The following is a 12,383-nucleotide window of genomic DNA, read 5'->3' as shown; positions in this document are numbered from 1 at the left end:
CCCAGCAACCACATGGTGGCTCACAACCATCTGTAATTAGGTCTGGTGCCCTCTTCTGGTCTGCAGACCCACACACAGACAGAATATTGTATACATAATAAATAAATAAATATTTTTTAAAAAAGTGAGTATTAGGCTGGGGAATATAAGTCAGCAGTACAGCATGAGCCTAGCATGTGGAAGCCGGGGGTTCAGTTCCCAGTAACACACACAAGAGTTGAATATTGTGAAATGAAGCCGGACACCGTCCTTTGGGTGTCCCCCGTGGAAACCTTGTCCTAACTGCTGTCCCTGTTTCTCAGGAGGGCAATGGCAGACGCCGTGTTGGCCACACGGTTCTGGTTCTCACATCATAGTTACTCAGTCAGGGTTTAGTGTTGGAGGGCCAGGGTGAAGATTTGGCTTTCTTAGAAGGAGCCAGATGGAACGGGTAGCAGGTTACCAAGACACCATGGAGCCATTCTTGGCTCCGCTGTGTTTCCTAGCTGGAGCAGCAGCAGAAAGAGATCTTAAGACTGGGACGCGGTGAAGCCTAATTTCTGTTTCACAACAGCTTTCAAATACAAGCTTTGCCAACAGCCGTTGTACTAGGGCAGTAGCACTAATTGATATCCCTTAACGAGCCCCTCTTTCCCCAAATGGGGCTCAGGATGAGGCTGGTTTGTGAAAAAATTTCCCTTTGAGAGAGTAGACAGTAGCCAGGTTTCTAGGGTAACGGCGAAGTGTTTTGTGGGGATTTTAAAATCTGGATTTATACACAGCGCCGTGCCAAGACATTAGTGTTAAATCAGGTGACTTACAAACTCCCAAATGGGGGACACATCCTCTTAAACACACAGGTTCGGCTCTTGGGTGCCAACTACAGAGCCAGCAGTGCAAGAATGCCTAGACCCACGGCGCAGATGGCTCATTGGTGAAGAACACTTGGGATTTGGTTCCCAGGACCCACAAGATGGCCCCAAACCAGCTCTAATTCCAGCTTCAGGGATCTGTTGCCCTCTTCTGGCAACTACAGGCATTGCATCCATGTGCTGCTTAGACATCTGTGAAGGCAAAACACCCAAATATATGAAGTAAAAATAGGTCTAAAAAACAAACAAACAAACAAACAAACAAAAACCACCACCACCCAAACATGATGAATGACTTGACCCATGTGGTCACTTTGGAGGTCTCAGTAGTTACCTAGAGAAGGGCAACTTCACACCAGGTGAGTCAGACTTAGCCTCCGGTCATGGCTCAGAAGGGTCAGTCTCTCGGATTTGGATTGGCGCTTTAGACCGAGGAGAAGCAGGAAGGGAAGGTTTCACATACGCATTTCAGTCTAATGCAATGGGTAAATTCTCATCCTGGAAGTTAAGTTTCTTCATCCAAGAAGAAGACGCCAAGCCGAAAAGACCGGTGTTTGGCCTGCGCCGCAAGACGTATGGGAAGAGGGATTTCATTTGCGCTCTCGACATTCTGTAAATGAGCCCACAGGATCGGGGAAAGGCACGCGGCCCAGATGGCTCAGCGCAGACCCAGCCTTCTCTGATTAATGGCAGCTGTTGTAGAGAAGCGCAGCCAAAGGCTCGGAGGAAAAATGAAGCCTTGCCTTTCTTAAAAATATGCGCGGTGACGCCAAGAGTGACAGAAACGGAAGGTTATCATAGATTCTAGAACCTGCCAGATTCAGGCTCTGTAGGTGGGGGCTCAGACCAAACGTGTGAAGTTGAACTTCATTTCTGTAGACAGCCAGTGCTGTAAGTGGGACCGTTGTTGTACTCATTTTAATGTTCAGGGATGAAGTTTGCAAGGAACGGTCGGATCAGCTAAGGGCTTCCTCGACTGTGTGGTTGTGCCGCTATGGATGTTGGGAGGCTGCTCGGAGGGTTTTCTTACTGATGTCGGATTTTATCTTGGCAGTGTCTTGGTCGTGAGAAAAGTACCCTTTCCAGTTTATCAGAACAAGCCCAGCATCGCGCGCGCACACACACACACACACACACACACACACACACACACACACAGTCCAAACCAGCCTGTCTCCCTACGCTCTCTATTGCAGAATGAGTATACATACAAAACAGGGTCGCAGGGCGGAAAGCGCAGCTGACTCTGCTGCCCATCCGCGGTCCTGAAACTGAGTACAGAAATCCCACCGAGGCTTCCTGGTGATGCTTCAGCGTACATTAGAGAAAAGATTCCTCTAAACTCCTTATGGAATCCCGTAAGATGGGTGGGACTTTAATGTTAGACACAGCCGTAGGAACAAGCCCGAGATGTGGCGGAACTGGGAACGCTAGGGACGTAGGAACAGAATATAAGGCCTGGGTATTTCCTGAGTTAGACATAGTCACACTTGGCTGCTGTGGACGCACAGGGGAAGGAGGATGACTTAGTGGTGAATTTAAAGTCCCCGTTACCACATAGAGAAGGGGGCATAATAACTCCTTAAGACAACTAAATCCAGACTGCTTTTCACTGAAGAGAAAGAACAACATAAATGTTCAGTTGGGTTTCTTTCTTTCTTTTTTTTTTTAAATGTCTGAATGTTATTCTAGGACAACTTAATCTGACTTTGGTCTTGCTGGAGCTGTTTCCTCATTGAGACCGCTCCAAAGAAAGCTGGCTAGCAGGGTGAGACGAAATTGTGTGTGTTTAATATGAGGGACACACCTTGATCATAGGAGTGCCTCAACAGCCAAGCGATCACCTATACACCTGGACTGGCCCTCTGTTCTCCTTAGGACTCATGAGGGAACCTCGGGCGGATGCCTCTTGCATCCATGATCATTGCAGAAGCCAAGTGGGTAACCTTTCAGACAAGAGCTCTTAGTATCACTGGTGGTACTTCAGAGGCGAGTGAGCCAATGTAGGCTGATGGAGCTCGCTCCTATTTTGTGTGTTGGGTTTATAGTCAGGCTTAAGTCTCAATCAGGGTTGAAACAGTGAGGGACGAGATACCATCAAGAGGAAAGGCCAAGTGAATGACTTCACGGCAAGCCCTTAACAGCTGTAGACCCCTGTCTGGGCGGAAGTAGTGTTTGTTTTGTTGTTATTGCTTTGGTTTTTTTGCAAATCGATACCTTTGGACTTCGTGGTTGCAAGTGATGTCGGTCCTGTTTTTGTGTGGAGAACTGTTGGTCTTGCTCACTTCAAAGAACTGGTTCTGATCTCACATGGCTTGAAAATCACATTTAATGGCTCATATAAGTGAGGCGATCAGGAGGAGCTGGAGTACAGCCAGATCAGGGGTTCAGAGACTACACATGTCTCTCTTCCTCTCTGTTGGCTCCTTAGGCTCTTTGTTTACAGTAGCCAGCGCCCCATTTTAATGCACGATTCTGGGTTTCCCTCTCACTGAACTGGCCTGGCAAGAGGTTTGGTGTTCATACCTGGTTGAGGGTTGCCATGGTGTGAGTGGTTGCTTTAGTCCAGAATGCCTGTTGTAATCCAATCCCCTATGCGACAGTGCTGGGAGTCAGGGCCCTGCAGAGACACTGAGGACTAAATGGATTAACACCACTATAAAAAGGTTCCGGGAGTGGGTTTCCTTTCTCGCTCTTCTGCCATGCAAGGATGGTGTCTCTGTATTGAAGACACTGTCTTAGAAACAGAGACCAGGGTCCCACAGCAGACGCCAAGCCGGCAGGCGTCTTGGTCTTGAACCTTCCTGTCTTCAGAACTCCCAGAAATACATTTCTGCTTTTGACAAGTCATCCAGGCTGAATCTGTTACTGCAGCTCCAAACAGGCTAAGACCAGCGGAGCCAAGGCCGCGGAAGTGAGTGCGCTCAGGCTGTGTGTGGTGACGCTCTACACAGGAATCCTACCGACGTGACCTGTCTGCCTCAGCGAATGACTCTGGCATGATCCCAAGCTCCTATAGGAGACACTAGACCAAACAAAGACGCTAGGGTGTCCGGATTGTTTCTTAGCAGACACTGCACATGGCAGTGTTTTGAGAAAGTCCAGATACATTCTGGTTGGCCAGAGCCTGTGTTTGTCTAGCTCAGCATGTAAGCCCCTTCCTCCTGCCCTGGGGCTAGGGGCTCTCATCCTTTCTTGCTGTTGCGGAAGATAAGCGGCTGTCCGTAAGCCCGCACTGCCATTGCTGGATCTGTTTGCCTTGCCTCAGTCTCTTGGCCCAGTTGGTGGCTTGTTATCATGCACCAGGAGTGGGTTTTTCTAAAACAGGAGCACTGACATTCTCAAGATGAGTATATTGCCTGTGCATACTCCTGGCCATTGTGACAGAACACTCATTCTTTGTTTTGGTCTATTTTCCTTTGGTATCACATACCTGAAGCTGGTCACACTGTCAAGGAGCTTGTTTCGGCTGACACTCCTGGTGGCTGTGAAGTCTAGGGCTGGTTACCACAGAGCTATGCCCTGTCCCATGTGTGGCAGAAAACATGGTGTGTGTGTTCGTATAGAGAGGTGTTGTCTAACAGCCCTCTGTTGGGAGAACTAACCTGTTCCCTCTGTAAGTGTAATAGTGGAACCTTCAGAAGCCAAGTGCCTACCACTAGGAACCAGTCCCTAAAGCTGCCACCCAGAAATTCCAGGAGTCTGGTGGACACTGATGTCACTCTAACCATATAATCACGTTTCCAAATGCTCGCCTGAATTTTGGCTTGAACCGGTCACTTCTAACGTCTGTTACTGAAGTGGGATGTTCTGTCTACGCTACTCTGGATCGAAGTTTCGGGTGGTACTTCCAGAAGAGGGACAGGGTACCCACTGCAATGATGAATTGTAGAAATATTTAATAAAGGTCTCATTGGGAAACCGTATAGAGTTCTGGAATCACCTTAATGCTCTATGGAATTTATCCTCTTTCGATGTTAAAGATGGAAGCTCCCCACCCCCCCCACCCCCGCTGATCAGGACTTCCGTGTGTTCTAATTAGGTTTATATTTGTAAGGAAATGTCAGCTTTTGTAACCAGCCATTTCCTAGAGAGGGAATAAACACACCCAGAAACTTAGCAGCTGGCAAAGGGCTCTAAATACCTTTCACAGAAGGGAAAGCCAAGAAAAGGGGTGGGGGTTGGGAAAAGGGATTGTTTCAGTGCACTGGTAGACAGCAAGGCTGACTTGGTGCTCTGGCTCAGACAGCTGAGAATGCTGGCATTCAGAAGTCGGGCCATTAGCGCTGTCCCAGGAGGCCACTTTGTTAAGGGGGATTAGAGACGTTGCCCGTAATTCATAGGCAGTCCGGGCTTAACCTTCTATTTCCCATCACATCAGAGCATGCTTGTAGATTGTCTCCACATACTTCCAGCCCCTGCTGAGGGAGGGAATTGGTTGCATTTTCTGTCGGCCTGACAAACCTGCCAGGGTGGGAAAGCCAACTGTTGGCTGGACTAGGGGACTTTGGGGTCAGTGAAGCGCACCACATCTTCCTTGGCAGCCATCCGCGGGACTCGATGCTAGCGGTTGCCCTAGCCACAGACGGCGTCGGCTATGCGAGCTGTCATTGGATGAACGCTAGCAAGCGCATAGAAGCATGTTCATCGCTTATGTACTTTACATGTAAAGAACTTAATGTCTTTACACTCTACTAAACGTGTACGTAGCAGATGACCCTACTTTAAGATTTCCAGCTGAGTTTTTAAAGGGTTCATTAAGCAGTGGGCGTGGGAGGAGCAGTGTCTGCCCTCCCCCCCTCCGGGGGTTTAATTCCTGTGGATTCTTGCGGCTTATTCTGCGGTCTACTTTGGTGACCTGACTCTTCCGCTGAATGCAAGTCCTTTGTCTCCTAGAAAAGAGAGGCTGCCTGGGCCCATTTCCTAATGAGAGCTATAATTTGGGAGAGATGGGGCTATGCTGGAAGGAGGCAGGCCTTTGAAATACGTGGTTTATGAAGGAGCACGACCTACGCGGTCTCCTGGCCTAAACAGCCCGTCGGGAACTTGTGAGACAAGCGCAGGGCATCCTAACGCATCCTTTGTTCCGCAGAATGCCTGTCTGGGGCGGTGGAAATAAGTGCGGGGCCTGCGCCAGGACCGTGTACCACGCCGAGGAGGTGCAGTGCGATGGGCGGAGCTTTCACCGCTGCTGCTTTCTGTGCAGTGAGTATGGTCCCCCTCCGTCTTCACAAAGGCTGCGTCTAAAAAGTTCCGGTTTACCTTTGCAGGGGAAATAACCCTAGCCAAGAGTGATGCTTTAGAGTGGCAAGTGGTTTTTCCGTTCTAGTCTTAGGACACCGAGTGCCCCGCCCTCTCTTCTGGCCACTTGGTCTCCGCAGTTGTTACCTGTGTCCCTGCTTCAGTGAGGACCTGGTGGCAGCTGGGCTGTCTGGCAGCTACCTAAGTTTCTGGGACACCCTGTGTGTTTGGCTTGGTTTTGATCTTTCCCCATTTCTCTTCCTAGCTGGGTTCCTCTCTGACATGTTCTTAGCACACCAGAGGCTACTACGAGCTGTTTCTACAGAAGCTCACATTTGACCTTCTATGGTATTGTTAGTTACTTGTAGTTATTGGTACCCTTCATTTGGGAGAAGAGTGTAGGTCACCAAGTGTCCCTCTGGGCATGATGGGAATTATCATTGTTTGTTAGGTGTGTGGTAGGAAGTATGACGCACAACGACATAAATCTGTGTGTTATGAAGAGTAAACACCCCATAATAAGAGAATCAGGAAGAGAGAAGCCCGCTTATAAGCGGTAGCCTCATTCATGGCTTGAGAAAGCCTCCTCCCCGTCACACGAAGAACTTCATGTGAGCAGAGACCTGCCTTGTCTACAGTGTTACCCCGTGGAGAGTACTGTATGGTAAACAGTTTAACATACACAGTCCACATCTTAAGCATGAATCTACTGGTCCAGGCGTGGTAGCACAGACTTTTAAACCCAGCAGTCAGGGGCAGACATGGGCAGATCTCTGAGTTTGAGGCCAGTCTGGTCTACATAGCAAGTTCCAAGGACACATTGAGACCATGCCTCCAAAAGCTGCTTACGTTAATTAAGATTTAAACTTGAGGGAAACGCTTTCGAATGTGGCTTGTCTCACTTCCATGGATGCCAGCATTCAAGCTGTCTGGACCAATGTATACACAGCATGACTGCTTCCCAGAAAAAACAAAAAACAAAAACCTAACAGAACTGTGCTTGCAAAAAGGAGAATGATTACACATGCCTGTTTTTTTGTGACTTCATAATGGCTGTTCCTCAGATTTGGTTGAACTGTTTCTTTTCCGAGGCCATTCTGTGATTTCTTTTTAAAGGGGATCTGTATTTCAACAGGCACGGAGCTAAGCAAAATGTTGGAACTCTAAGAAGCAAAGACTTTAGAAACTGTTCTCATTTTTGGGTTAAGCCCCGATAACAACATTGGTGTTTAGTTGCTGTCTGTCAGGTTTTTCACTGGCTAGCTTTACTCTTTCCTAATACTCAGCTGACAAAACCTTTCAGGGTAGCTCTGGGTCACCCGCAGCTCTGTGAGGATTCCCTGCAGAGCCGAGGGCTGAGGCTGAAAACAGCACATTGAGGTTTTGAACCTATGCTGGGGTAACGTTAACATGCACGGGCGTTTTTCCTGTTTCCCAGGCAAGTGCTCTATCCGTGAGCGATATCCCCAGCCCTAACATACATGTTTTTGAGAACAGGTTTTGTATGAACTTATGCTGGTTAAGGCTTAAGGGCTGGAGGTTAATATCTTCTAAGCGATTACATTTTAGCATTGAGCCTGAAGTCCATACTAACGGCCACTTATTCTTCTAGAGAGCACTTAGTCTAAGATATTAGAAGCCCTGGCAAAGCAGCCAGCCAGCCAGCTGTTCTTCTGCTTGCCTCCCTTCCTCCCCTCCTTTTTAAGGGGGTAAAATTCCTCACTATTCCACTAAGCTTTGGTTTCCAGCTGCCTGACTATGCCACCAGTGAGTTCCCACACAAGGTTTTTTTTTTTTTTCCTCTTTTCTTCCTTCCCAAGCTGATTTGAAGTTTTAGAAAGTGAACTAATGTCTGCATAAAGCATGATGACATTTGGCAGTTTTATGAAGTGGGGTACGTAGAAATGTCTTGTGGTAAGACATCCATCAAGAAAGAATGCATTCTCCTTTGAGACAGGGAAAACAAATGCCGGCTTCAAACCGCTTGATAAACCGCTTGATGAGTCTCAGACCCGCTCATCCCTGCCAGGGAAGCTGGAAGAATGAGGTTTCTTTTTTTTTTTCTTTCCTCATTCTAGACTACAGACGAAATCTAGAATTTTGGATTTAAATCTTCATCTGGAAAGTGCTTTTAGGAGAGAGAGGGCTGCAGAGGCAACTCCGAGGCGCTCACTGCTCTTGTTCCTTATTGGGTCGTGATGCAAACATTTGGTTATGACAAGGCAGAAAGAATGGGCACTAAAGGTTGAGAGGAAGGTTTGCTCTCAACAGGCAGGTTCTGTGCAGAATTTCAGCATCAGAAATTCTGACATTCTTGTGAAGCAGGTATCATACCTACCACAGAGGAAGGCTACTGAATCTGTAGGTGAAGGGGCTGCTGGACCTTTGGGAAACCATAGGATAAACTGTAGGAGGGAGACACCCTTTGCCATTTGGACACACCCACTGTTTTAAGATATATATGTTATACATATATATGTGTGTGTATAATATACACTATTATTATACATATACACACATGTGCACACACATATCCTTAAACAGTGGTTAAAACCTAACTTCCCCCTCTTAGTGGTTTGCAGGAAAAATCTAGACAGCACAACAGTGGCGATCCACGATGACGAGATCTACTGCAAATCCTGCTATGGAAAAAAGTATGGCCCAAAAGGCTATGGTTATGGCCAAGGCGCTGGCACGCTCAACATGGACCGCGGCGAGAGGCTGGGCATCAAGCCAGAGAGGTAAGAGAAAGCTTGCTATTGTCTTAAAAGTGGGTAGAACAATTGCTGTTGCTCGGGTGCCAGGAGCCTGGGAGTGTCTACATATTTAGCTTAACCTAAGCAAGCAAGATGTACTATAACCTCTACTAAACGCTAATGTAAACTCTGTGACATTCTTACGTCAAGATATTGACAGTTTTGTACTTAAAGTCAGTGCGTATCGCAGGGACTTCTAGCCGTGGTTTTATCAGGAAAACCTAAGTCTCAAGGAAACTGACTTAAATTAACATTCCATTAGCACTCTGCAGATCAAATATCATGAAATAAGTGTCTGAATAAAGAGATGGTTCTCGTATGCAATTAAGCGGCCCATGGAAAGTCCTTAGTCACTCTTTCCTCAGGAAGTTACTGTCCTAAACTTAACTTCCTGCTTCATTTCATGCTGGGTAATTTCATGTGGAATTGCCTCTCCCTGTTCCCTTCCGTTCCTCTTTCCCTGATTGGGGACTAGGTCTCCAGTATGGTCCAGGAACCGCCACTACAGCCCCTGCAGGCAATGTTAAAATGTGCTGTACTTTTTACACTCACCTTTTAAGTGCATTCCTGATTCCTAAGGTTCAATTTCAAATTTTTTTTTCAAGATACATGCTCCCTCTAAACCTCCAAGTCAGTGAAAACTAAATCCATCCATGACTCCCAATCAGTATTTGTGCCCGGATCGGAAAAGCACGAGAAGCTGCTCTTCCTGCCGTTGGTCTTCCTTTCCAGCAGCGAGCAAGCTATGCGCACGTCCAAAGGCCCGCTCTACCCCCCCCCTTCTGTCTTGGCGGGTCCATGGTCTGCTCTTCCTTAAGGACTTCCTTTCCCAGAAGCCTCTCTTAATGACGCAACACCCCTGGTTTGCCTTTTAATACACAGATTAAAGAGCTACACAGGGGTCTCCTTGAGAGATAGCACTGAGGTAAAGAACACTATCATTAAGGCAGCGTTTTTTCAGGCCGGGTTTACGACTTAATTATTTTAGCCCATTAGCAAGTAAATAGCATCCGAGCCCCCCCTTTTATTTGTAATATGAAGTATCCACACCCTGTGATACGATTTTACCTATGTGTGTGCTTTAACAGTGTATTACAGCGCAGGGCTGTCCTGCAGCACCCCTGACAACCTGACAACTTCGGGTTCTAAAAGGCCCCGGTGGCCAAGAGCATGTTTTGCATGTTCTAGTGTGCCTGCTTATGACTGGGGAAAACAGTCATGCTAATATGATTCACCCTCATAACCTGTAAGTGGTGGCAAAAATACCATCCTGCCACAAGGAAATGTCAACGGCAAAACAGAGTAGCAGGAAAATTTCCAGAATTTCTTTCCCATGAAGAAAATAGTTGACTCACACTTCACTGAGATATACTGAGCAAATATCTGTAAAATACGCCTTCCTTTCACAGTTATGAATGACTTCAGGCAGCCAGTGCATTTGTAGGTATTTTTAAGCTAGCAGTGATTGACTGTGGGGGAGAAAAAGTGTTTAGACAAAGGCGGGGTGCTAGGGATTGCACTGTGTAAATTCTGTTCACCCCCAGGGAAAGATACTTAAGTTCTGGGTTGGGCTTGCCTTCGAGCCTTTGAGGAAACCTGGTCTCATTCTTTTTCCATTTCCTCAAGTGCTCAGCCGCACAGGCCTACAACAAATCCAAACACTTCTAAATTTGCCCAGAAATATGGAGGTGCTGAGAAGTGTTCCAGGTGTGGGGATTCTGTCTACGCTGCCGAGAAGATAATCGGAGCTGGAAAGGTAAGCTGCCATTTCTAGCTGGTAACGGTAGGCCCCTCACTCCAACCCATCCCTACTTCCCCCACCCCTACCTCCTGCATTCTTACCCCCCCCACACACCCACACCCACACCTGTCTCCATTTCACACTTAGGTAATGTGTTCTGGCTTAAGATTAAGCTTCTCCAACTGAATTTAAACCGGAATCACTAATTTATGGACGCGATAGCCATGCTTAACCGTCGTGTTTAAAGAAACTCTTTTTCATCATTTCTCTATTTTAAAAGGCCCAACTGTGACCACCCGGCTCTGTACAGGTTCTGAAGTGCTATCAGGGCCAGGCCATTGGATGCTCAGTAGATACCTGGCCCTGGAAAAATACCACTTAGCTCCTTGGAGCTGCTAGGGTTTCAGTCAGGAAGGTGCTAACTTAAGCTGCAGACTGGGTTTGCAGCAAGGCTAGAGCCTGCTCGCTGGCAAACAGCCCTTTGTGCTGCCCAGGAGGGTCAGGTCTAGCACGGGGAACTTGCTTGTGGGTTGATGTTCCCCAGCCATTTGCTGCATTAATCAGACCAAAGGAAACAGGCCTCTTGGATGTCCTAACACATCTGTCTCTTCCAGCCCTGGCACAAAAACTGCTTCCGATGTGCCAAGTGTGGGAAGAGTCTCGAATCCACAACTCTGACTGAGAAAGAAGGTGAAATCTATTGTAAAGGTAAAATTCCTTTGTTTCAGCTCTTCCTGGGTGTCGCACAACCTTCTAGGTTAATGAGACATCTGATATAAAAAGAGAGTGTAGTGTCACGATGCAAGAGGTGTACATGGCGCTGACCAGACCCTCCCAGTCCTGTGTGTAACTCCCCCAGGGCTAGGAATCTGGCCCAACAGTAAAGCGCTTAAGTAGCGCATTCCCAAGGCTGAGCCCGGCTGGCAGCACTGCCTCCCCAACTGTCTATTGACTTCTTGCTTTAAACCAAGCATACCAGTGTGTGAAGGTAACAGACATTTAACTTAGCTGGGCTTGATACTTGTAACTCAGCAGGATCATAACTGCTGTGGGAACTCCTGGCCTTGCTGCACACAAGGGTGCTTGTAACAAGCACACTTTGTATCTTAAGCTGACCTCTGACAGAGTCTACAGTTTGCTTTGAAATGTATGGACATCTGTGGTAAGCAATGGCAGCAACCGTTAATGACCTCTCAACTACTCTCCCTCTCCTTTGTAGGGTGCTATGCAAAGAACTTTGGGCCCAAGGGATTTGGCTATGGTCAAGGAGCAGGGGCCCTTGTTCATGCTCAGTGATGGTGTAAACCCAGAACGAAGCACCGTGCACACCGACTCGTCACTACCAAACACAGATGACTTTATGGCACTCACTACTGTGAAAGTCCACCAGCATGCAGCACTGTGCGGCCACCCCTCTCCTTGCACAGGCAGCTGGACCCGGCAGCGCTGCGCCCCCACTAGCTGATTCACTAGCATTTAAGAGCATTTCTTTTACGTTTGAAATAAAGTTTCGGCTTGATTTGTGTGCCTTTCTGAGTAAACCTTCTGGAAGAGTTGTGATTTCCTTCCTCCGGTGAAAAGTGCCGTGTGGATACAGAACCATCAACGTGTTCAATAGACAACTTAAGCACTAGGCTGACACCTGCACTGTGCAAGCTGAAAAAAGGTTTTAAAAATAATTTTTATTTCTGAGAATAATTGGTTGGGAGTAGCTTGGGGTGGGAGTGGGCTATGCCCTTTTGAAGGTGTGGCCACTAGCAGGTTTCAATGCTCGACACCCATACACAGGGGCAG

General features: G+C 47.5%; 1 protein-coding gene across 3 annotated transcripts in view; it reads left to right on the top strand.

Annotated features, from left to right (window-relative positions):
- Positions 1 to 12,120, top strand: part of Csrp2 (cysteine and glycine rich protein 2) — an 18,469-nt gene extending 6,349 nt beyond the window's left edge. For 2 of the 3 annotated variants that reach the window (XM_026784452.1, XM_005358078.2), the window contains exons 2-6: positions 5,944 to 6,056; positions 8,665 to 8,833; positions 10,475 to 10,604; positions 11,204 to 11,297; positions 11,809 to 12,120. In XM_026784452.1, coding sequence (XP_026640253.1) covers positions 5,944 to 6,056; positions 8,665 to 8,833; positions 10,475 to 10,604; positions 11,204 to 11,297; positions 11,809 to 11,885 — 583 coding nt within the window. In that variant the 3' untranslated portion in view covers positions 11,886 to 12,120. Of the gene's footprint in view, positions 1 to 5,529; positions 5,554 to 5,943; positions 6,057 to 8,664; positions 8,834 to 10,474; positions 10,605 to 11,203; positions 11,298 to 11,808 lie in introns of those variants that run through there. The other variant, XM_026784453.1, reaches the window with a different exon arrangement.
- The last annotated feature ends 263 nt before the right edge of the window (positions 12,121 to 12,383 follow it).

This window comes from Microtus ochrogaster, chromosome 24 (genome assembly GCF_000317375.1).
Source record: "Microtus ochrogaster isolate Prairie Vole_2 chromosome 24, MicOch1.0, whole genome shotgun sequence".
NCBI classification, from domain to species: Eukaryota; Metazoa; Chordata; class Mammalia; order Rodentia; family Cricetidae; genus Microtus; species Microtus ochrogaster.
This window is presented reverse-complemented; position numbering and strand designations above follow the sequence as displayed.